Source organism: Amblyraja radiata, chromosome 3, assembly GCF_010909765.2.
Source record: "Amblyraja radiata isolate CabotCenter1 chromosome 3, sAmbRad1.1.pri, whole genome shotgun sequence".
In the NCBI taxonomy this organism is placed as follows: domain Eukaryota; kingdom Metazoa; phylum Chordata; class Chondrichthyes; order Rajiformes; family Rajidae; genus Amblyraja; species Amblyraja radiata.
In genome coordinates this window covers 34,511,809-34,537,738 of record NC_045958.1, presented here as the reverse complement: position 1 = coordinate 34,537,738, position 25,930 = coordinate 34,511,809, and the positions used below count along the sequence as shown (strand labels likewise).

The 25,930-nt window shown below is 45.3% G+C and overlaps 1 protein-coding gene across 1 annotated transcript; it reads left to right on the top strand.

The window, feature by feature from the left end:
• The first annotated feature begins 4,719 nt into the window (after positions 1–4,719).
• Positions 4,720–21,772, top strand: rfk (riboflavin kinase). Its single transcript, XM_033017570.1, has 4 exons — positions 4,720–5,371; positions 12,885–13,036; positions 17,262–17,364; positions 19,258–21,772. The coding sequence occupies exons 1-4, from the start codon at positions 5,290–5,292 to the stop codon at positions 19,386–19,388; spliced, it is 468 nt and encodes a 155-aa protein (XP_032873461.1). The 5' UTR covers positions 4,720–5,289; the 3' UTR covers positions 19,389–21,772.
• The last annotated feature ends 4,158 nt before the right edge of the window (positions 21,773–25,930 follow it).

The window sequence follows — 25,930 nt, the reverse complement described above, 5'->3', positions numbered from 1 at the left end:
TCTTGCAATGATGACTAGAAATGTGAGGTCCTTGTTGGAAATGTCTCTTTTTATTATCCTTGGTGCACATCTGTCCATACATTCTCCTCCATCCCTTTCCCCAAATGAAAGTTGTTTTCTGCTGCCCACCAAATTCCACTGAGGTTACATTGAAGTCTTTTCACAACATTTCTCGCTCAGCAGCATTCCCTTCAATTTCTCATCTTCTAAGATTTGATCTTCACGTCAATCCATCAAGCATTATTTAATTTGAATTCACTGCCTCCTGTATCCTTGCATTTAATCCTGCATATGACCTGCCACAATACAGACCCTGCGCTTATCACGTTTCAGTATCTCTTGACATCAATTTCCTCTTTCCAGCCTTAATACTGTCTCTAGAGGGATCTGGGAATAACTGTGCACAGTTCCCTGAAAGTGGAATCTCATGTAGATAGGGTGGTAAAGAAAGCTTTTGGTGTGCTGGCCTTTATAAATCAGAGCATTGAGTATAGAAGTTGGGATGTAATGTTAAAATTGTACAAGGCATTGGTGAGGCCAATTCTGGAGTATGGGGTACAATTTTGGTCGCCTAATTATAGGAGGGATGTCAACAAAATAGAGAGAGTACAGAGGAGATTTACTAGAATGTTGCCTGGGTTTCAGCAGCTAAGTTACAGAGAAAGGTTGAACAAGTTAGGGCTTTATTCTTTGGAGCGCAGAAGGTTAAGGGGGGACTTGATAGAGGTCTTTAAAATTATGAGAGGGATAGACAGAGTTGATGTGGATAAGCTTTTCCCACTGAGAGTAGGGAAGATTCAAACAAGGGGACATGACTTGAGAATTAAGGGACAGAAGTTTAGGGGTAACATGAGGGGGAACTTCTTTACTCAGAGAGTGGTGGCTGTGTGGAATGAGCTTCCAGGGAAGGTGGTGGAGGCAGGTTCGTTTTTATCATTTAAAAATAAATTGGATAGTTATATGGACGGGAAAGGAATGGAGGATTATGGTCTGAGCGCAGGTATATGGGACTAGGGGAGAATACGTGTTCGGCACGGACTAGAAGGGTCGAGATGGCCTGTTTCCGTGCTGTAATTGTTATATGGTTATATGGTTATATTATAGGGCACACCTTCAAATGGTAAGTGATCGCAAAACTTACATGAAGGTACGCAGCAGTGTTGTATTGCTTCAGGCAGCCTACCGAGGAATGCTTGTTCGAAAGCAACTGCGGTGCATGCATAAATCTGCCAAGGTCATAGACTTATTATCAGATGCATAAACAGCGTCAGTATTTTAAGAAACTACGCTGGTCTGCCATTGCGGTACAGCAACGATACCGTGCATGCCAGATAAGAGATGTACAAGTGAGACAGTATGATAGTTTGAGAAAAGCAGTGATTTGTATTCAGGCCTTATACCGCGGGATCAAAGCCAGAGTATTGGTAGAGAAAATCAAGGCAGCACTCCGTATTAAGTCCTACAAGAGTATGGTGGTTAGGCAGGGGGTTAAGCAAAAGAGAGCTACTGTAAAAGTGCAGTCAGTACTCCATATGAGTTGGTATCAGAAAGAGTTAAGTGGACAAATAGATAAACAACAGAAAAGGCTTAAACGATACAAAAGGCTTAAACAATATAGGAAAGCCAGTGTTATATTGAAAAGACAATATAGATCCTACTTCTTGATAAAGAACCAGAAAGGTGACTTAAGAAGACGAGTAGATGAACAACAGAAAAGGCTTGAACGATGCAAGAAAAGGTTGAATAAATGTGTGACAATGAGTAGAAGCTGCTAATAGAAAAGTCTAAAGAAGGGAGGCTGGTCGGTCAAGACAAAAGTAGGCAGGACCAATTGCAATTAGGACACTTCAGTATAATCCAGCATGGAGCCTCCTTCACTGAGCATGGAGCCTCCTTCACTGAGCAATGGACAAAGGGTTAGGCATTGCAGAATCTCATGATACACCAAGAGCAGATAAATAAGCCGAGAAGGGGAACTGAACAGCAGAGGAAGCTGCTAGAAAATGGAAACTTGCAGCCATGGGTCAGATCCCACCTACCAAGAGGAAAACAAACAAATACATGAACCAGAAAATGAGAACTCATAAAGCAAGGGGTAATGTATTTGGTTTAAGTATAATACCATTGTGTAACAGTGTATTATTCAATGATGGGTAGGAAAATAGCATATACCGTACAGGTGAAATGGACTTAAAAGGGGAGGAGTGCGGTGTATGTAATAGAAATGGTATTACCTGCCTCCAAGTTAAAGGGGGAGGAGTATTATGTATGTAATATAAATGGTGTTACGGGCCTCCAAGTTAAAGGGGGAGGAGTGTTATGTGGGTAATAGAAATAGTGTTACCTGCCTCCAAGTTAAAGGGGGAGGAGTGTTGAGTATGTAATAGAAGTGGTGTTACCTGCCTCCAAGTTAAAGGGGGAGGAGTGTTAGGTATGTGATAATTAGCATATGTAATTAGCATATGTAATGAATGTCTTGTCATATGTTGTGCAAGTACGCATGTGCGGGAGACTCAAGGTGGCGTCCTGTAGCAAAGAAGCTTGTAAGATTACACCCGTGTCCGAGCCTTTATTCAAGTGTGCTAAGCATCCCGAATACAAACAATCAGTATGTGTGAGGGTGTGTGAGAGGTTGTGTGAGAAGATGTGTGAGAGTGTGTGTGTGAGTGTGTGTGTCAGTGTGTGTGAGAGTGTGTGTGAGGGTGTGTGTGTGAGTGTTTGTGAGAGTGTGTGTGAGGTTGTGTGTGAGAGTGTGAGAATGTACATGTGAGGGTGTGTCCTTGGGTGTGTGTCAGTGTGTGTGTTAGGTTGTGTGCCGGTCAAGCAACGACAACACCCAGAGTGAGCGGATATTCGGAGACTTGCCGATGTCCGGGGAGCGTTTCCCTCTCCCCCCCCCCCCCGGTCTCTTCCCACCACACCCCCCCGGGAATGCAGGCCGGCCCAAGTGCTCTGTGTCCAGCTGGGGAGGTGAGGGTCAGTGACCCGGGGGTCGGGTATCGGAGCGGAGCCTTAGCCCGAGTTTCATCGCCGCGGCTCCGGAGGCGGCACTGACGCCCACACTCACTCAGTCCGCTCCTGGCTCCGGGCCGGGATTAAAACTCCATGGGGCGTGGACAGAGCGGCCGACGTACACAGAGCCACCGGAGGTGAGGGTGGGAGGAGTGCGCGGTGCCTCAGGGGTCGGTGCTGGGAGCACCGCCGTGTCTCACCTATCACACCATCTGCACGGGAATGTGTAGCTTAGTTTAGACTACTTTTTTTCCCCCAAATCATCTTGGATTGGACCCATTCACGGGCCGGTAGTTTGACACCCCTGCTTTAAACCAATGCCCTCTAGTTCTTGAATCACATATCCCGGGAAAAACATTATGCATTCACCTTATATATTCGCCTCGTGGTTGTTACTCACCTCTAAAACAATTTTTGCTTTATTTTGAATTTCCAGCACCTGCAGATTTTGGTTCCATGAATGTCAAAAGGAATCATTAGTACTGCAGTTACATTGACATTTTAAATAGTGTGCGATGGGCTTAAGACAATCAAATTGCTCATTCTTTACTGGAAACCCGCCGACAGAAAGCTATTCTCATTCGTGAGTGTGTGGGAGATCTGGAAGCTATGGGCGAATTGAATTGCTCGTGCCTTTATTTATTTATTTAAAAAAACAACAACAAAAAATATTTTGAGCGTGAGAAATTCTGTGATCAGCGTGAGAATTTCGTGAATGCGTGAGTCTCACTCTCAATGCTTGAGAGTTGGCAGCCCTGATAGTATATGATTATTAGATTAGATTAGATTACCTTTTATTGTCATTCAGACCGAAGTCTGAACGAAATTGAAGCAGTCATACATACAATACAATACAATAAAAAACAACAATAAACACATATTAACATCCACCACAGTGAGTCCACCCAACATCTCCTCACTGTGATGGAGGCAAAAGTCTTAGGTCTCCAGTCTCTTCCCTCCTCTTCTCCCTCTGCGCTGAGGCGATACCCCCCGGGCGATGTTAAAAACTGTCCCGCGGCTCAATCACCGCGGCCCGGGGTGGTCGAAGCTGCCGCCCACCAGTCCTGCTGACACAGCCGCTGGCCCGCTGCCGAACCCCGGACTCAGGCCACCGCCCAAGCCACCGGAGCACCGTTCCAGCCCCGAGCCAGATCGCCCTCACGTGATTACCGTTACCGTCTCAGCCTCGGGCTGGGCCGCCCCGACCGGGCACCGCTCCTCCCTCGGGCTGGGCTGCCCCGACTGGGCGCCGCTCCTCCCTCGGGCTGGGCCGCCCCGACTGGGCGCCGCTCCTCCCTCGGGCTGGGCCGCCCCGACTGGGCGCCGCTTCTCCCTCGGGCTGGGCCGCCCCGACTGGGCGCCGCTCCTCCCTCGGGCTGGGCCGCCCTGACTGGGCGCCGCTCCTCCCTCGGGCTGGGCCGCCCCGACCGGGCGCCGCTCCTCCCTCGGGCTGGGCCGCCCCGACCGGGCGCCGCTCCTCCCTCGGGCTGGACCGCCCCGACCGGGCACCGCTTCTCCCTCGGGCTGGGAACGCCGTACCTCCCCGAGCTCGGCCACTCCGACGGATGCCTGAGGATAATAGTCTGAAGAAGGGTCCTGACCCAAAATGTCATTTATCCATGTCCTCCATATGTGCTGCCTGGCCTGCTCCATCATTTTGTGTTCTACGCAAGATTCTAGCATCTGCAGTTCCTTGTCTCTCTCTGGAAATAGTGTTGATGTTTGACACCAGTTGAGCCAAGATTGGGCTTGTGTGCATCCTTTCGTCAAGATCAGTGTTTGCCTGCCTTAAATTATTAGATGTGAGATGGAGTCGAATTTCTGCAACCACTCAGCTGTGAGAAGGTGTTGCTACAATATTGACTCTCTGGTGAGTTGGAATGCAGTGAGTCAGTGGATGGTGTGACACAGGTGCTTTGGTGACTTCATTTGTCCGGTCACAGAAGCTGCTGCAACTGAGATTCCGAGAAAACAGGTGATATTTTTCCTCCCAGCAACAAAACGAGAGGCTGATCCTCCGGGCAACGGGCGGCGCTGCCGGGCCACGGCGAGGTCAAACACCAGCCGGCTTCTTATTCGCCGGTGGAGGAGGAGGAGGAGGAGGAGGATGAAGCGAGCAGCGAGATAAAGCGAACAAAAACCAGGAACACAGTGTTTAAACGGCGGCGAAACGGTAGAGCTGGTGCGATTGCAGTCAGGCCGCTGCAAGGAAGGAGACGGGCTGGGCAGCCTCTCCCTCGTTAACCCTGGCGCATTTTAATCGGAGCGGGGACCATGAGGAGTTTGCCGTATTACTGCCGCGGTGAGGTGGTGCGAGGATTCGGCCGAGGCAGCAAGGAGCTGGGGATCCCCACAGGTAACGGCGGAGAGTGAGCGGCCTGGCCGGGCCGGGCCGGGACACGACATGCGGGGCTCTCGGCCGCTCAGTGTCCGGCTCGATCAAAGATACAACTTTGCAAGGTCACAACTCCGCGGGCCGGGCAACATGTGTAGGATCAGCATCTGTAGAGAACAGGGATCGGTGACATTTCTGGCCGGGACACTGCTTCAGACTAGATTAGGTGCAGGTTGGGGGTGTATTCTCGGTGATAATATGCGGTGCGGGGGCCTCAGGGTTCCCCGTGTTGCCGTGACATTATTTAATATATAGGGAAGAACTGCAGATGCTGGTTTACACCGAAGATAGACACAGAATGCTGGAGTAATTCAGCGGGTCAGGCAGCATCTCTGAAGAGAAGGAATGGGTGACATTTTGGGGTCGAATTCCCCTCAGTCTGAAGAAAGGCATCGGCCCGATGCGCCGCCCGCCCACCCACCCATCGCCTCTCTCCGGAGGGAGGGAACTGCTCCCCGTTGTTGCCCGTCCCGCTGACTTACTTCCCGCATTGTGTCATGTACTGGAGATGAGGAGGTGGCTCCGGCGCCGGGCCCGCGGCCGGTTGCTCTGGTTACCGGTGACCCCGGCCGCTGGCCTCACCTCATTGGCGCAGAGGCCCGCCCGCATTGTGACGTCCCTGCTGGGCCTGCCGCTGATTGGCTGCGGGGGAGCACCCTGGTCGCGTCACCGCCGCCGCTTGTCTCCGGCCCAAAGAGACAACAAATGTGCCCGGTGGTGGCAATATTGATCTCTCTAACTTCAAGTAACCCTTGCTCTCCTCCTCTCTATCCATCTCCACCATCCACCCTAGTTCTCTGACTAGTTTCACTGTCCTGATTAATTCTACTGATTGCATGGCTCGTTGTCACCTTCCCCTCAGCCAACAATGAACCATTCTACATTTACAAGTTCACGGATTTATAGGAGCGGAATTAGGCCATTAAACCCATCGAGTCTACTCTGCCATTCAATTATGGCTGATCTCTGCCTCCTAATCCCATTTTCCTGCCTTCTCCCCATAACCCCTGACACCTGTTCTAATCAAGAATTTGTCTATCTCTGCCTTGGCATGAGTTCCATAGATCAACTACCCTCTGACTAAAGAAATTCCTCCTCGCCTCCTTTCTAAAAGAGCGCTCTTTATTTCTGAGGCTTTGACCTCTGGTCCTAGACTTTACCGCCAGTGGAAACATCTACGCTAATGCCTTTCATAATTCTGTAATGAAAGAAGTCCCCCTCAACCTTCAAAACTCCAGAGAGTAGAGGCCAAGTGCTGTCACCTTGATCATCGTCTGCTTTGATATTTCGTTTTCATATCTTACCCTTCCATATATCTCTATGTCTCCCTCTCCCCTGACTCTGTCTGAAGAAGGTTCTCCACCCAAAACGTCCCATTTCTGTTCTTCAAAGATGCTGCCTGTTCCACTGAGTTACTCCAGCATTTTGTGTATCTTCGGACTAAACCAGCATCTGCAGTTGCTTCCGATAAATTTGCGCTGCTTCTTTCACAATACTGGAAATTACCAAAGTGCCACATGGCTAAGGCTGTTGCAATATTTGCACATAACATTCATTTTGTGCATAGATCGAAAAAAGTGCATCAGAATGAGTAGTTAAGGAAAATGTGAATGGAGAGCAGTTTAAAAAAAAATCATTGATAGTTTAAAAGTTAAGGGGATTAGAATAAATACTGTTCTAATTTGACTTCACAATTTGTTCCTTTTTAGCTTTGTGTTATTTAGTCTGAATTTAGACCAATATTTGCCACTTGCTAAATTATGAAAACTAAAGTAACACGAGGCAATACAGCAGTATGGCAAGAGTAACTGCACTTGATATCAAGGCAGCATTTCTTTTAGAGATACAGCACAGAAACGGGCCCTTAGGCCCATCGAGTCCTTGTTGACCAGCAATCCCCGCACATTAACACTATCCTACACACATTAGGGACAATTTACACGTACACCACGCCAATTAACCTGCATACCTGTACGTCTTTGGAGTGTGGAAGGAAACCAAAGATCTAGGAGAAAACCCACGCGGTCACGGAGAGAATGTACAAACTCTGTACAGACAGCACCTGTAGTCGGGATCGAACCCGGGTCTCCGGCACTGCAAGCTCTGTAAGGCAGCAACTCTACCGCTGCCGCCCTTTTGACAAAATGACATTGAAGAGTCCGGGTAAAGCAATACTCAAAAGACCATGAAATGTGTCAGAGGGTAGTTCACGTGGAAAAACTTGTTTACGGTTGTTGGAGGTTAATCTGCTCAGCCATAGGACATCATATTAAGAGTTCCTCAGGCTGGTGCCCTTAATCTCTAAGCATCTTCAGCTGCATAAGTTTTTTCATCTAAAGATCAGAGATGGCAATTTTTGCTGATGTTGCGGCGCTGGGAACGGCTGCGGCTCGCCTGCAGTCCGTTTGTCTTTACTTTTTTGTGTTGTTTTTTTTCGTTTTGTCTAGTTATGTTTTTGGTTTTTAGGTTGTGTTTATGTGGGGGGGGGGTTGAAACGGGGCTTGCTGTCTCTCCCTTGGGGGGAATGCGACTTTTTCGTCGTATCCCCCCTCTCTGCCTCCGTCTGCGCTGAGGCCTAATGGCGGAGCTGGCGACCTCGGGACTCCGGAGGCAGCCTGTCAGGACTCGCCCTGGGCTCGCTCCCGTGAGGGCGGCCCAGCTCGGGGCTGGAACTGCGCTCCCGTGAGGACGGCCTGGCGAGGGGCCGAGACTCTCCCGTGAGGGGCTGTGGCACTCCCGTCGGAGTGGCCCAGCCCGAGGGAGAACGGCACTCCCGTCGGAGTGGCCCAGCCCGAGGGAGGAACGGCACTCCCGTCGGAGTGGCCCAGCCCGAGGGAGGAACGGCACTCCCGTCGGAGTGGCCCAGCCCGAGGGTGGAACGGCACTCCCGTCGGAGTGGCCCAGCCCGAGGGAGGAACGGCACTCCCGTCGGAGTGGCCCAGCCCGAGGGAGGAACGGCACTCGCGTGAGGGTGATCCGGCTCGGGACTGGAACGGTGCTCCGGTGGCTGGGACGGCGTTCTGGCGGCGGCGACCTGGGTCCGGGGTTGAGCCGCGGGCCAGCGGCTGCGTCCGTTGGACTGGAGGGCGGCAGCTTCGACCACCCCGGGCCGTGGTGTTTGAGCCGGCCCGTTGCGGGGTTCAGTGAGCCGCGGGACTGTTTGTACCATCGCCCGGTGGGGAATCGTCTCAGCGCAGAGGGAGAAGAGGAGGGAAGAGACTGCAGCCCTATGATTTTTGTCTCCACCACAGTGAGGTGCTTGGAGGACTCACTGTGGTGGTGTTAATTTGTGTTTATTGTTGTTATTATTGTATGATGTATGTATGACTGCAGGCACAAAATTTCGTTCAGACCGTAAGGTCTGAATGACAATAAAGGCATTCAATTCAATTCAAATACATGCGGGAAGATAAAGATAATATTCAGCCATCTGCTACTAAAGTGACGTTATATTGTACCACAAATGCCAATGGATAGCCCAAACACCTACCCCTGATATTCATTGGTGTTAACATCGTTGAATTCCCCCCCAAAAAAAGTTACCTCTCAGATTCCATTTAAAACTATCCCCACCACCACCTTAAATCTATGTCCTCTTGGTCTTGATTCCCCTACTCTCCGCATTTACCCTATCTGTTCTTCTCATGATCTTATACACCTCTATAAGATCGCACTTCATCTTCCTGCAATCCAAGGAATAAAGTAATAACCTGCTCAACCTCTCCCTTTAGCACAGGCATTCGAGTCCTGGCAACATCCACGTAAATCTTTTCTGCACACTTTCCAGCTTGACATCTTATGACATGGTGACCAAAACTGAACACAATAATCTTAATGTGGCCTCACATTCACATATTATTTCTGCTTCAAATAACTCACAAACTAAATATATTCACCAATCAAGACATGATATATACCACAATGACATGCAGCAAAATTATAATACAATATCTTAACTCTTTTTACACATTGCAATTAATGCAATTTCTATTAGTTCTTTCCACTTCCAAACAAAAATGTGGTTGGATTATTCAGCATATGATCAACCTGTGTCAATAAATCCTGGACCATGGTAACATATATGCTTAACCATGCACACTACAGATTGATGCAAGCATGTTCTCTGTGTAAGACCGAAAATTATCATGACATGGCCTTAGCATGGGTACAGAAACACTCGCTTCTCACATAATTTATCCATAACAAAATATACAGGTTGCAATGAAATTTCTAAAGGCATTTTATGATCATAGCTGTTAAAACCGACTATACCTATCTGACAGTATAACTGTCATTACATTACACTAACTGACAAGAGATGGCCAAAGTACATAACTGCAGCAAATGTTCTTTTAAACATGTTTAAAGGTGTCAAAACAAATAATAACATTGGGAATTAAAACACATTTCATTGCATTCCGTTATCAAACATAGTCAATGTTCGCTCTGAAGACCATGAAGCACAATCTGGTCAGGGAGGGAGGGGGTGTGTGAATCAATGCGGGGTGGATAGATGGCGGGGGGGTGGGGGGGAAGGGGTTGAGAAGGCAATCGGTGAGGAATGGATGGATTGAGGCAGGTGAATTAGTACGTGTTGGTTGGAGTATGTAAAATTGTGAGGGGAGAGCACGGGGGATGTCAGTGGTGTTGAATGGGGGGTTCAATATGGGATGGATGGGGGGGGGATCAGTACAGGATGAATGGGGGGGGTCAGTACAGGATGAATGGGGGTAGACAAAAATGCTGGAGAAACTCAGTGGGTGAGGCAGCATCTATGGAGCGAAGGAAATAGGCAACGTTTCGGTGGAGACCCTTCTTTAGACTGTTCCCCCCATTCTTCTTGAATGGAGGGATCAATACAGGATGAATGGGGGGGGGGGGGGGGTGAGTGTCAGGACAGTGTGGATCGGAGGGTCTGTGCAGGATGAATTGGAGATCACTACAGGATGAATGAGGGGATCAGTATGGGATGAATGAGGGGATCAGTACAGGATGCATGAGGGGATCAGTACAGGATGAATGGGGGATCAGTAAAAGATGAATGGGGAGATCACTACAGGATGGATGGGGGGATTGGTGCAGGGTAAATGGAGGGTGGGTCAGTACGGGATGAATGGGAGGATCACAGAAGGTAGTTGAGGCCAGTTCATTGGACAGAAGGTAGTTGAGGCCAGTTCATTGGCTATATTTAAGAGGGAGTTAGATGTGGCCCTTGTGGCTAAAGGGATCAGGGGGTATGGAGAGAAGGCAGGTACAGGATACTGAGTTGGTGGATCAGCCATGATCATATTGAATGGCGGTGCAGGCTCGAAGGGCCGAATGGCCTACTCCTGCAACTATTTTCTATGTTTCTATCAGTGCAGTATGAATGGGGGGAGAAGTACAGGATGGATGGGAAGGGGGGGGGTCAGTACAGGATGCATTGGGGGACCAGTGTAGGATGGATGGGGGAGAAGCAATGCGAGGTGGGTAGGGTGATGAATAGATTGGGGGGGGGGGGTAGATGGCGAGGGGAGCACAGGGGATGTCAGTGAGGACTGAATAGAGGAGGGAATGGGGATCAGTGCGGGATGGAGAGGATGGGTCCCAGGATAAGAGGGGTGGAGGGAGGCGTACAAGAGAGAGAGAGAGAGAGAGGGAGGAGGGGCAGAGGAGGTGGGGAGGAAGGAAGGTCAGCTCTCCTCGGACAACATCGCCCCGCTGCCTTGGCCGTCCCTGTCCAACGCCAAAGGGGGTGGCGGTTGGGACTCCTCGCAACCGCATCCCCTCCTCTGCCAGCCAACAGCAAGGTGCGGGGCTGAGTGGTGCAGCTCAAAGATCCTATAGTTATAGGATCTTTAGTGCAGCTGCTTCAGATGGCGGAAGGAGGCCTCCATCTCCCTCTATCCCTCCTCCCGGCCTCGGCGTGCGAGAGGGGTTGTTTTGAAAGCGCCGTTGGCGGATTGGCAAGCAGCGGCCGTTATCAGGGCGATAGCGGCCGCTGCTTGCAAATCCACCAAAGGCGCTTTCAAAACCACCCCTCTCGCACACCGAGGCCGGGAGGAGAGAGAGAGAGAGAGAGGGAGGCCTCCTTCCGCCGGGCGGGGTGCGGGAGGAGGAGGTGGTGGAGCAGCTATCGCGGCCGCTGCTGCCACTGTTCAGGGCCCGTCATTCGCTCCGACCCTTCGTCACCACGCACCTAGTATCTTTGCCCCGCACAGCCGCCGCCGACATGAAACGTCACGTTCCTATTCTCCAGAGATGCTGCCTGACCCACGGAGTTACTCCAGTTATTTGTGTCTATCGGTATGAACCAGTATTTGATTGCCAAGCCGGGCAAAAAGATTCGTTGTTTAGGTTGCCCGGCGGCACTTTGGGTGGTCAATGGCACCCGGGCAACCGCTAATTTCGAGCCCGAGAATGAAGGACACTATTAAGCATGATGAACAGTGCCTGGTCCATCGACCTCCCCATCATCAAGAGGACTTGTAGGAGGAAAAAGGCAGTCAACGTCATCAAAAACTCTCATTATTCTGTGCATGCTCTTGTTTAGCTACTACCATCGGGTCGAAGGTATGAAAACTGTGACCAACAGGTTCAAGAACTGCTTCCTCCCAGCAACGACTAGGCTCCTGAGCTCTGCACACCACTAACAGCAATTATGATGTTCTACGGACTGTGCCTTTGATTACACTATTGACTTTGGTTTTGCACTAATATGGTTACTTAGCACTGCTGTTAATAATTTATTGTATTATTGATTATTATATATTTACCTGGATTATTGTGTTACACACCTGTTAAGCTGCAGTAAAATAAAATGTGATTGCTTCTTTGCCGATACAGATGACAATTAGACACTTTTACAAGAAATGCAACTGATATAAATGTGATATCAAATATGAAGTGTTGTCATAAAATTGCAATTTGCCTTTCATTAAATATCAATTGCAAGATAAATTTGATTCCATTCATGTATTCCAATGCAGTATGTCACGATGCCTTAGACAAAATGTTTAAACAAACTATTTAACTTCACTCTGAACTGTTGGTATGTATTCATATTTGTTCATGTGTTATTTGTTCATGTGTGGCACCATTTTACACTTCAAATGAAACAAATGGGGTTTTACAATTAACCAGGTGCATTTTGTGGGTTTTTTTATGACACCAGGTTAAGATAGTCACCTCGGTGATTTATAGGTGATGAAATTTGAGGCTTCATTGCCTAGTGAGTGTGAAACTAATTGGTTTCATCAAGTAAAGTGACCATTTAAATCCTTAAAATCGTTTAATCCTTAATATATGATTAGTTGAGCTAGGTTTTCATCTCTGAGATGTTAGGAAAGATTGTAGGTTTCATGACTTCCATGGGTTTACACATTAACGCTAAGATTGTACCACCTTTGTTGGTTACAGCCCACAAGTATTCATTATTTTCTAGTGTATAGAGATATGTTGAACAAAACTTACTTTCTTTTGTTTAATTTTCCAGCAAATTTTCCAGAAACTGTTGTGGACAACCTGCCCGGAGACATCACTACTGGCATATACTATGGCTGGGCTTCTGTTGGCTCTAGAGATGTACATAAAATGGTCATGAGCATTGGTTGGAATCCGTACTATAAAAATATAAAGAAGTCTATGGTAACCTTTTTTCCTTTCATATTTGGAAGAGTTTTTGCCTTGTCTATCATTGATTTTGTTGAAGGTTCATGATGGTTATAGCTGCAAAAATATATATATTTACGCATTTTGTTGTCTAGTCCCTGCAATTTCTGTGTGAGGACTGGCAGTGAATGTCAACCATTCATTTACATTGAGAAATTGAGTTGAATATCGTGATTTTCTTTTTTGTCAATTGACAAAGATCACCACTTAAACCCTTACTTACCTTCCTTGCTGAGATTTTGTTCTCTAGAGCTCTAATCTTCTGTTGCCATTATGTCCTGGCATCTAATTTCTAAATCCTCTCAAAACCGTTTAGTTTATTATTGTCACATGTACCGAGGTATAGTGCAAAACTTTTTTGTTGCGTGCCATCCAGTCAGCGGGCATACAATGCACGATTACAATCAAGCCATCCATCTTGTATAGATACACGATAAAGGGAATAACGTTTAGTGCAGGGTAAAGTCTGATTAAAGATTGTCTGAGGGTCTCCAATGAGGTAGACGGGAGGTCAGGACCGCTCTCTAATTACTGAGAGGTTGGTTCAGTTGCCTGATAACAACTGGGAAAAAACTGTCCCTGCATCTGGTGATATCTGTTTTTATCCTTCTTTACCCAGGGTATTTTGGTCTCAATACCCTGGTGATGTTTACTTCCACTAATTTACAAGCTGCTTAGCATTATGAGGGTGAAATTGAAACCAATTTGCCGGATGCCAATATATTAGAATAACCAAAACATTGCTGGATATACTTAACTGGTCAGACTGTTTCTGCAGAGAGGGTAAGAAAAGTTGATGTTTCAGATAATTGGAAATAGCCAGATTAATGCAATTGAGAGAGTATCAGACTGAAGATGTGAAGATTGTTGGTATGCACATGGGTTTCTAGCATTACTAGTTGGGCTAATAAAGCTGTTTCTGTATACTTCTACATGGTTAAGTAATTGCTAAATTTCTATCATGATGATTAACTCTGGAAATAATTTAGATAAATATACTAGACCAAGTGGGACCCGTTGGGTACTGTCCTCTCAAAGTGCGCTTGCGGGGGGGGGGGGGGGGTTGGGGCGTCGCGTCACACATACACACACACACTAACCCCCCCCCCCTGATATATTAATATTATTAATTTGCTCCTTTTCCCCCATCCCCCGCCCTATCCACTCACGCATAGGCCCCAACTGTGCAGGTGCGGTTAGAGAGGGAGAGGGTATAGAGGGAGGGGGTAGAGAGGGTGAGGGGGTAGAGACTGAGGGGTAGGGGAGCGCTCGGCATCACAGGGGAGCGCTGGTCCCCGAACGCAATACTCCACCACTCACCCATAGGTCCCAATACTCACCACTCCCTAGAGAGGGAGCAGAGAGGGAAGGGGGGTGGGGGTGGGGGGGGGGGGGGGATTAGTGAGGGAGAGGGGTAGAGATGGAGGGGGAGGACAACTTGTTCTATTTGATCTCATTTGATGGTGCTCGCCAGGTTGATTGCATTCGTGGAAACACGTGAAGGTTGCAATCTCCCACTCCTGTCCCATTGTGATGTCATATGCAAATGAGAGCCATTGTGATTGGACATCTGTGAGATGGCACTGTGACATCATCAATGGAAAGTGCTGCAAGAGTCTCCCACTGAAAAGCAGTTACTTTTTTGAAATAAACGATTAAAACTTAAAAAACTTTGGAAATATAGGTTGGAATGCGACGGGAAGATGTTTATCCTGTCCTGGGTAAAAATGTGAATAGCATGTGAAAATGGGAAGGCTGTAGCCAAGCATTTTGGAAGAAGATACAAATTAAGGAGGTTAAAAGAATGCCAACACAACCCTGCATACACACAGAAATTTAGAATGTTGAGAACAAAGGGAAGAGTTTTAGTATACTACTAGACCAAGTGGGACCCGTCGGAGGTGGGGGAGAGGGGGAGGGGCTAGGGGGGGAGAGGGGGAGGGGCCAGGGGGGAGACAATAGACTAGATCTTTCCAGTCAACTTTGGCCACCTCATCCCTCATGGCCCCATAGTCTCCTTTATTCAACTGCAACACTGACGCCTCCGATCTACCCTTCTCCCTCTCCAATTGTAGATTAAACCTGACCATGTTATGGTCACTGCCTCCTAATGGCTCATTAACCTTAAGGTCCTTTATCAAATCCGGTTCATTACATAACACTAAATCCAGAATTGCCTTCTCCCTGGTAGGCTGCAATACAAACTGTTCAAAGAATCCATCACAAAGGAACTCTACAAAGTCCCTTTCTTGGGGTCCAGTACCAACCTGATTTTCCCAGTCTACCTGCATGTTGAAATCTCCCATAACAACCACAGCATTACTTTTACTACATGCCAATTTTAACTCCTGATTCAACGTGCCCTATGTCCAGGCTACTGTTTGGGAGCCTGTAGATTAGTCCCATTAGGGTCTTTTTACCCTTACAATTCCTTAGTTCTATCCATACTGACTCCACATCTCCTGTTTCAGTGTCACCCCTTGCAAGGGAATGAATTTCATTCCTCACCAACAGAGCTACCCCACCCCCTCTGCCCACCTGTCTGTCTTTTCGATAGGAGGTATACCCTTGAATATTCAATTCCCAGCCCTGGCCCTCTTGCAGCCATGTCTCAGTAATTCCCACAACATCATACTTGCCAGTTTCTAACTGAGCCTCAAGCTCGTCCACTTTATTTCTTATACTTCGCGCATTCATATACAGCACTTTGACCTCCGTATTCACTTCCCCCCTCGCACCGCTCGCAATTGGCCCTGACCTTACCCTGTTGTCCATTCTCGAGTTTTCCTTCCCATTAATTCGAGAATCTTTTGTAATTTTTCCTGTAGTCACTTCCCCTTCAACTCCATCTTTATACTCCCAATTTGTCAATCCCCCCCCCCCCCCCCACTATTTAGTTTAAACCCACACGTGTAGCACTAGCAAACCTGCCTGCCAGAATGTCGGTCCCCCTCCAGTTAAGGTGTAACCCGTCCCTTTTGTACAGGTCACCCCTACCCCAGAAGAGATCCCAGTGGTCTATAAATCTAAATCCTTGCTCCCTGCTCCAGCCCCTCAGCCACACATTCAGATCCCCTATCTCCCTGTTCCTGTACTCACTAGCACGAGGTACTGGAATCAATCCAGAGATAACCACCCTAGAAGTCGGGAATTTCAGTCTTCTTCCCAACTCTCTGAAGTCATGTTGGAGAACCTCCTTCCACTTCTTCCCGATGTCGTTTGTGCCTACTGCAGGCTTGACTTGAACTCGGCGGACTTGAACTCGGCAAGCGGAGCGCACGCTGAGCGGATAGGGTGGGGCAGATGCTGAGCGGGTGGGGTGGGGTGGGGTGGGGCGCACGGCGAGCAGGTTGGGCGGACGGTGAGCAGCGGGCAAATAAAGGACTGCGTGTCGGGGGGGGACGTCACTCGCAACACGTGAAACACAGCGCAGGCCGCGTGCCGCAGACCCATTGTGACGTCATCAGCGAGACCATCTCGTTTAGATTCAAAGTAATTTCAGATTTATGAACATTTTGATTAATAACTCGAGAAATAATGCATGAATCTTTCAGATAAGAGAGTCCATGAGATAAATCTCTATTTTGGAGTCCACGAGATAAATCTCTACCGGAATGTAACATTTTAACCGTCAGCGCGTCGTTTTTCGAAAACACACACACACACACACACACACACACACGCTCAGCTACATTAAAGATGATCAAGTGGCTTCCAACATTTGTATACTTCCTTCAAATTGGAAAGCATTGCATGTTTTGATGACAAAGACAGAGAAGCAAAGAATAGATGGGATCAACAGCATTTTTATCACGGTATAGGCTTTAAAAATGAGGAGGTGCCGAATGCAATTTGTGTGTTGCACCTTGTATGAATCATCAATTCTAGTGGTAGGATGGGTGCAGAAGGAATTTCTGAATGAGCAAATACCATTAAATCAGAAATTTACTTTTAATTGATCCAGAGCTTTAGATCCACTTTGATCATTCCAAAGATCTGGAAGGATTAGCTGATTCAGGTTGTGAAATAATATGTTGAGTTGCCTTGAACAAATAAGCCATTTCGGGTAGGGATTTTGGGGTGTGCAGTTGTATTTCACTGGTAGCAATTAGAATTTATGAAATAATAGTTAATGTGTTCAGCTAGGAATAACACAGCTATGCAAGTACTTTAAAATTCTAGTTCTATTATCTCTTTTCAGGAAACACATATTATTCATACTTTCAAGGAAGATTTTTATGGAGAAATTCTGAGCATTGTTATTGTTGGATATATCCGTGCAGAGAAATCTTTTGATTCATTAGGTAAGATTTATTCTTGCTTTATTATTGTCATGTATGCAGAGGTACAGTGAAAAACGTTGTGCTATTCAATCTTATTCTTTACATGAATTTAGGCATGCCATTACAAAATTAAAATACCAGAGGGAAGAAAATAGTCTTATCACAGGGTATATACAGATAATAAAAAACATGCGAGGGATGCTGTGGTAAGTTGGGAAATGCAGACTACATCCTTGCATTATGTGAGGACCATTCTGTAGTCCAATACCAGCAGGGAAGAAGCTGTTCCTGAATCTAGAGATTGCTTTCAAGCTTTTTAATCTTCTGCCCGAGGGGAGATGAAAGAATGTACGAGGTATAAATGGTCCTCCATGATGGTGGCTGCTTTTCCAAGGCAACGTGAAGTGTAGGCGGAGTTTATGGAGAGGCTGTTTTTTTCTGATGGACTGGGCTACATCCATAACTCTGCAATTTCTTGTGGTCATGGGCAGAGCTGCTGCCAAACCAAGCTGTGATGCATCCTGATAGGTCACCTCTGGAGAGATCCCAATGGTCCAAAAACCTGAAACCATGCCCCCTGCACCAGCTTCTCATCCACGCATTAATCCGTCCCAGCCTCCTATTCTACTCTCACTAGCATGTGGTCACTGGAAATAATCCAGAGATAACTACAGTTAAGGTCTTGCTTTTCAGTCTCCCGACTTATTCACTCTGCAGAATCTCGTTCCTTTTTTCACCTGTCAACACCCTGATGCAAAACAACCTCTGGTTGCTCTCCCTTCCAGTTGAGACTTTTCTGGACCTTGGCACCCAGAAAGCAATATATTATCTTGGTTTCTCATTTGTGGCTGTGGAATTTTCTGTGTCCCTTTAATAACTGAATCACTATAACTCTCCTTGTCTCTATCCTTCCTGCTGTGCTTCAGAACCAATCGTGATGCCACAAACCTAGCTCTGCTACTGCTCTCCCCTGTCATTCCCTGCAACTGTATTTGAAATAGTCTGTGTTATTGAGGGAAATGATCATCGGGGAATCCTGCGTTCTCTGCCCTCTTCCTCTCTTGATGATCACCCAACTATCTGCCATCTGCACCATTGGTGTGACAAATTTTTTGAAACTCCTACCTATGATGCTCCTAGCGTCATGAATGCTCCTTCGTGAGTCCAGCTGCCGCTCATGCTGCGAGGTGGGAGCTGCAGATGGGTGCACTTTGTGCATGCTGTCAGATTAGGGTTCTTGTAGTTAAAATCAAAGTTTAATATGGGGTATGACAAGATCCCAGGGATGATTTAGTTTTAGTTTTAGAGATACAGAGCGAAAACAGACTCTTAGGCCTGCAAGCTTCGATAATTAATTATCCTTAGCTGTTTCCACCATGTCATTTCAATGTTACATTGCATGTTATATTCACTACTAGCCTTGTATTATTTGTACTTTGAGCTAGTCATAGAGTTATTGAGGTTTCACTTATATTGAGGAAATGTTCAATGCTGTGGAAAAACTTCACAGCTGTGTGATCATTACCAGAATTTTAAATTTAGTTTCGTTTAGACGTACAGCGTGGAAACGGGCCCTTTGGCCCACCGAGTCCGCGCTGACCACGAGCACCCATAGTTCTATCCAGCACTCCAGGGACAATTTTCAGAAGCCATTTAACCTAAAAACCTGCATGTCTTTGGAATGTGGGAGGAAACTACAGCACCTGGAGTAAACCCACAAAGTCACAGGGAGAACATACAAATTCCATACAGACAGCACCTGTAGTCAGGATTGAACCTGGATCTCTGGCGCTGTAAGTCTACCGTTGCACCACTGTGCTGTTATTGAAATGTTAAGACATGTTCTGTGTTGGGTCTTTTAAATCTTACTGCTTTTCTTTAGATCACTGATTTTGTTTTCGCATCTTGTTTCAGATTCCCTAATCACAGCCATCTATAGTGACATATCTGAGGCAAAAGAGAAATTGGATTTGCCAGAATACCAAAGTATGAAGGATGAAAACTTCTTCAGGCCCATTGAAAACAAAATCATGAATGGCCATTGACCAAGTTGAAAATAGAGCTTGTGTAACCTTTTTCTCTTGTATCGTTTAAAGTGTATTTTAGTAATTGTCTAGATTCTGATTTTAACTGTGCGAATATCTGACCAGATTTTCCATTTGACACATTTAGTAGACAATTAAACTCATCCTCAAAAGAATAATTTTTGCAAAACATAATTGGATGGATGTTGAGAGTAGCTTAAGTTTTCCAGATTTGCATTTGCAACTTATTTGACTACTGAAATCCTGGTGATTATTTTATTCTTTGTTTTTTAGTGAATCACAGTTACTAAAAAGTGATTCCTTGAGGAGGTTGGAATTTCTTGTTGACTGCCTAATGAGCCTTTATGACATTTATTTATTTAAATGGGGTATAATTCGGCATGTTAATGTGGAAGAATATCAAATGGTCATTTGAGAATGATTACTGATATCTTTAGTAATTTCTTTTTTGTTGCTAATAGCATTTGTTCAGACGGAAAGAAAAACAAATCCCGAAGCAGCCAAATTTGGTGCCGTTTTGTGGAGAAATGTATTAATTGCATTTTAAGCTGGTAGCCCTTTAGTACCTTAGCTACCTCAGAATATGACTGGAGAAATTCTTCACCCATCCAGCTTATCCAGTAATTGATGTAATTGTTGACAAATGCCTTGAGTAGTGCATTCATGAAGTACATGCTTTCGGCCAATGATTCGACAGTAACAGAATTACTGTTGCTTTAGGCTATGGAGCCAGTACTGTTTGATGCAGGTTGTGTTCCCCAGGGGGGAAATAGAGGAGGAAAGCTTCCTTTACATTAAACCTATTGGCTATCTGTGGCCAGCTGTTTCTAATGACTATGTAAAGGTCTGAATTTGCCTGATGTCAGCTCAGGCTTCCCAGCACAAGACAAATCATGCTATCAAATCTTACTTTCCAGTTGCTATTACAACTTTCTCATTAGACTCTTACATTTTTTTTGTATCAATCACTAAAGAAAAGCAACAAAACCATCCTTGTAATTGTCTTTATTCACTTGCTCTGTATCATTAAAAATACTTTGCCACCATTTCTGCTAGTTACAATCAAAATTGGTAGCCGTTACTATCCAAGCATCATCAAATATCTGGTCATTTTGTGAAAATTATGTATGTACTGCCACTGCCATCAATCAAACATCATCAAATGATTTTTCTTCCTTTTGTCAATGTGTATTACTGTGTAATGTAGATCAGCATTTTACAGATGTGTCTTTACTGCACCCATCTGATCTGGCATAGATTGACTTGTGGATAATCAATAGCATAGGAACCAGAGAAAATATTCTATTCCAGATTTGAGACCAAGGCATCTTTTCAACCTACATTTTTCCCTGTAAATGCTGTCCACCTATGGTGGAATTGCATTGTTTTTGTGGTAGAGTGCCATAAAAAAATAAATCGAAGTATGTCTACCTCAGTCCAACACTGAACTGTGAGGGAGTTAGTGTCACCACTGATCACAAATTCATGTCGTCACAGAATTATATTGTTTTTTTTGGGCTCCAAGTGCCCTTTTGAACACTGAATGTTCCAAGATGTAGTTTGGAAAAGATTTGGTGAGTAACTTCCCTTTGTGTCTGGTTTTTTAACTGCAGGCATTTCTCTGAAGCCCTGGGAGAAAATACCAACTCTTGTCAGTGTATAGCTGATGCTAACTTTATAAAATGTGATTTGGTCATAGGATCGATCATATGTGAAGTTTTATCATCTTAAGAAGGGAATTGTCAGAAGTTCCCATAGAGTGGGGAAAGCCCAAATAAATAGAGGGAATTGTTCCATAGTATATTAAGACCTTTATTAAGTCGTATTTCTGCAATACTTCAATTGGAAAGATATAATTTAGAATACAAGACATTGGAGAGCCGAAGGACCTTCAATGGGATATAACTTTGCAAGCTGAACTGTCTACATTTGTAATTAATTGTCTTGGCTTCCTCTGTTGCATTTATAAGTGTTAACCATGCAGATGCAAAATAATTCATTTAAAAATATATTTATATAATGGATTCCTGAAAAAATTATTGTTAAATGTTACTAATTGTTTGCCAGGAATATGCATTGTGTGCGAAATGTTTAAAAAAAATACACCACCTATAACCTAATAAAAACTCATTTTCATGTGCTATTTATTTAAAATTTAAGACCAAAGAGGTGGCATGTATTTTTTCTTTGATTTAAATAGATTTCTTAAACTATGGAATGTGTAATGATTATTTTTGTGATTATAGCATAAATTCTTGGCCTCCTTAACTATTTTAATTTCTAGATTTTAAGTAGCTAGTCTTTACAAAGTTTTTACATTTTAGAAAACAGAGTCATTTATTGCCTCAACACAGATCCTGAACACAATAAAGATAGAACTTTATCAAAATCTAAAGTTTTGGGGATTTTTTTAAATTCCTCCTGATAGATCAACAGAGATGATCAAGCTTAAAGCACCCTCTCTCCAACTAAAGCTAGCAGATGCGTCATTCAATAGACAATAGGTGCAGGAGTAGGCCATTTGGCCCTTCGAGCCAGCACCGCCATTCAATGTAATCATGGCTGATCATCCACAATCAGTACTCCCTGCCTTCACCCCATATCCCTTGACTCCGCTATCTTTAAGAGCTCTATCTAACTCTCTTGAAAGCCTCCAGAGAACCGGCCTCCACCGCCCTCTGATGCAGAGAATTCCACAGACTCACCACTTCAGGTGTGATAGAATTGGAGGGGCAAGAGGTGGAGGTGTTGCATTGCTTATCAGGGAAGATATTACAGCAGTGCTTTGGCAGGATAGATTAGAGGGCTCGTCTAGGGAGGCTATTTGGGTGGAACTGAGAAATGGGAAAGGGGTAGCAACACTTATAGGGGTGTATTATAGACCGCCAAATGGGGAGCGAGAATTGGAAGAGCAAATATGTAAGGAGATTGCAGATATTAGTAGTAAGTACAAGGTAGTGATTGTGGGAGATTTCAATTTTCCACACATAGACTGGGAAACACTTTCTGTGGATGGGTTGGAGTTTGTAAAATGTGTGCAGGATAGTTTTTTGCAGCAATACATAGAAGTACCTACTAGAGAAGGGGCGCTGCTGGACCTCCTGTTAGGAAATGAGACGGGTCAGGTGGCAGAGGTATGCGTTGGGGAACAGTTCGGGACCAGTGATCACAATACCATTAGTTTCAATATAATTATGGAGAGGGTCAGATCTGGACCTAGGGTTGAGATTTTTGATTGGAGAAAGGCTAACTTTGAGGAGATGCGAAAGGATTTAAAAGGAGTAAATTGGGACATTTTGTTTTATGGGAAAGATGTGGAAGAGAAATGGAGTACATTTAAAGGTGAAATTTTAAGAGTACAGAATCTTTATGTCCCTGTTCGGTTGAAAGGAAATAGTAAAAATCGGAAAGCCATGGTTTTCAAGGGAAATTGGACACTTGGTTCGGAAAAAGAGGGAGATCTACAATAATTATAGGCAGCATGGAGTAAATTAGGTGCTTGAGGAGTATAAAGAATGTAAAAAGAATCTTAAGAAAGAAATTAGAAAAGCTAAAAGAAGATATGAGGTTGCTTTGGCAAGTAAGGTGAAAGTAAACCCAAAGGGGTTCTACAGCTATATTAATAGCAAAAGGATAACGAGGGATAAAATTGGTCCATTAGAGAGTCAGAGTGGACAGCTATCTGCAGAGCCAAAAGAGATGGGGGAGATATTGAACAATTTCTTTTCTTCAGTATTCACCAAGGAGAAGGATATTGAATTATGTGAGGTAAGGGAAACAAGTAGAGTAGCTGTGGAAACTATGAGATTCAAAGAAGAGGAAGTACTGACACTTTTGAGAAATATAAAAGTGGATAAGTCTCCAGGTCCGGACAGGATATTCCCTAGGACATTGAGGGAAGTTAGTGTAGAAATAGCAGGGGCTATGACAGAAATATTTCAAATGTCATTAGAAACGGGAATAGTGCTGGAGGATTGGCGTACTGCGCATGTTGTTCCATTGTTTAAAAAGGGGTCTAAGAGTAAACCTAGCAATTATAGACCTGTTAGTTTGACGTCAGTGGTGGGCAAATTAATGGAAAGGATACTTAGAGATAATATATATAAGCATCTGGATAAACAGGGTCTGATTAGGAACAGTCAACATGGATTTGTGCCTGGAAGGTCATGTTTGACTAATCTTGAATTTTTTGAAGAGGTTACTCGGGAAATTGATGAGGGTAAAGCAGTGGATGTTGTATATATGGACTTCAGTAAGGCCTTTGACAAGGTTCCTCATGGAAGGTTGGTTAAGAAGGTTCAATGGTTGGGTATTAATGGTGGAGTAGCAAGATGGATTCAACAGTGGCTGAATGGGAGATGCCAGAGAGTAATGGTGGATGGTTGTTTGTCAGGTTGGAGGCCAGTGACTAGTGGGGTGCCACAGGGATCTGTGTTGGGTCCACTGTTGTTTGTCATGTACATCAATGATCTGGATGATGGTGTGGTAAATTGGATTAGTAAGTATGCAGATGATACTAAAATAGGTGGGGTTGTGGATAATGAAGTAGATTTTCAAAGTCTACAGAGAGATTTATGCCAGTTGGAAGAGTGGACTGAAAGATGGCAGATGGAGTTTAATGCTGATAAGTGTGAGGTGCTACATCTTGGCAGGACAAATCAAAATAGGACGTACATGGTAAATGGTAGGGAATTGAAGAATGCAGGTGAACAGAGGGATCTGGGAATAACTACACAGTTCCCTGAAAGTGGAATCTCATGTAGATAGGGTGGTAAAGAAAGCTTTTGGTGTGCTGGCCTTTATAAATCAGAGCATTGAGTATAGAAGTTGGGATGTAATGTTAAAATTGTACAAGGCATAGGTGAGGCCAATTCTGGAGTATGGGGTACAATTTTGGTCGCCTAATTATAGGAAGGATGTCAACAAAAGAGAGCGAGTACAGAGGAGATTTACTAGAATGTTGCCTGGGTTTCAGCAACTAAGTTACAGAGAGAGGTTGAACAAGTTAGGGCTTTATTCTTTGGAGCGCAGAAGGTTAAGGGGGGACTTGATAGAGGTCTTTAAAATGATGAGAGGGATAGACAGAGTTGACGTGGATAAGCTTTTCCCACTGAGAGTAGGGAAGTTTCAAACAAGGGGACATGACTTGAGAATTAAGGGACAGAAGTTTAGGGGTAACATGAGGGGGAACTTCTTTACTCAGAGAGTGGTGGCTGTGTGGAATGAGCTTCCAGTGAAGGTGGTGGAGGCAGGTTCGTTTTTATCATTTAAAAATAAATTGGATAGTTATATGGACGGGAAAGGAATGGAGGGTTATGGTCTGAGCGCAGGTATATGGGACTAGGGGAGAATACGTGTTCGGCACGGACTAGAAGGGTCGAGATGGCCTGTTTCCGTGCTGTAATTGTTATATATTATATTATAACATCGGGAACATGTTTCCTGCCTCCAGCGTGTCCAAACCCTTAATAATCTCATACGTTTCAATAAGAACCCCCTCATCCTTCTAAATTCCAGAGAATGCAAGCCCAGCCGCTCCATTCTATCAACATATGACAGTCCCGCAATCCCGGGAATTAACCTTGTGAACCTGTGCTGCACTCACTCAATAGCAAGAATGTCCTTCCTCAAAGTTGGAGAACAAAACTGCGCACAATACTCCTGGTGTGATCTCACTCGGGCCCTGTAAAACTGCAGGAGGACCTCTTTGCCCCTGTATTCAACTCCTCTTGTTATGAAGGCCAACATGCCATTCGCTTTCTTCACTGCGTGCTGTACCTGCATGCTTACTTTCAGTGATTGATGAACAAGGACCCCGTGATCCCGTTGTACTTCCCCTTTTCCCAACTTGACACCATTTAGATGATAATCTACCTTCCTGTTTTTGCCACCAAAGTGGATAACCTCACATTTATCCACATTAACTGCATCTGCCCACTCCCCCAACCAGTCCAAATCACCTTGCATCCTCCCAGGATCCTCCTCACAGTTCACACCGCCACCTGGCTTGGTCATCTGCAAATTTGCTCATGTTACTTTTAATCCCTTCATCTAAATCATTAATATATATTGTAAATAGCTGTGGTCCCAGCACCGAGCCTTGCAGTACCCCACTTGCCACTGCCTGCCATTCTGAAAGGGACCCGTTAATCCCTACTCTGTTTCCTGTCTGACAACCAATTTTCTATCCATGTCAGCACTCTACCCCCAATATCATGTGCCCTAATTTTGCCCACTAATCTCCTATGTGGGACCTTATCAAATGCTTTCTGAAAATCCAGGTACACTACATCCACTGGCTCTCCCTTGTTCATTTTCCGAGTTGTATCCTCAAAATATTCCAGAAGATTAGTCGAGCATGATTTCCCCTTCGTAAATCCATGTTGACTCTGACCGATCCTGCTACTGCTATCGCTCCAAATGTGCCACTATTTCATCTTTTATAATTGACTCCAGCAACTTCCCCACCACCGATGTCAGGCTAACTGGTCTATAATTCCCTGTTTTCTCTCTCCTGCATTTCTTAAAAAGTGGGATAACAT

Coding starts and splice junctions, on each gene's coding strand:
- rfk (XM_033017570.1), top strand. CDS start 5,290: ATGAGGAGTTTGCCGTATTACTGCCGCGGTGAGGTGGTGCGAGGATTC. Junction 13,037..17,261: donor AAAATATAAAGAAGTCTATG/GTAACCTTTTTT, acceptor ATCTCTTTTCAG/GAAACACATATTATTCATAC. Junction 17,365..19,257: donor GAAATCTTTTGATTCATTAG/GTAAGATTTATT, acceptor ATCTTGTTTCAG/ATTCCCTAATCACAGCCATC.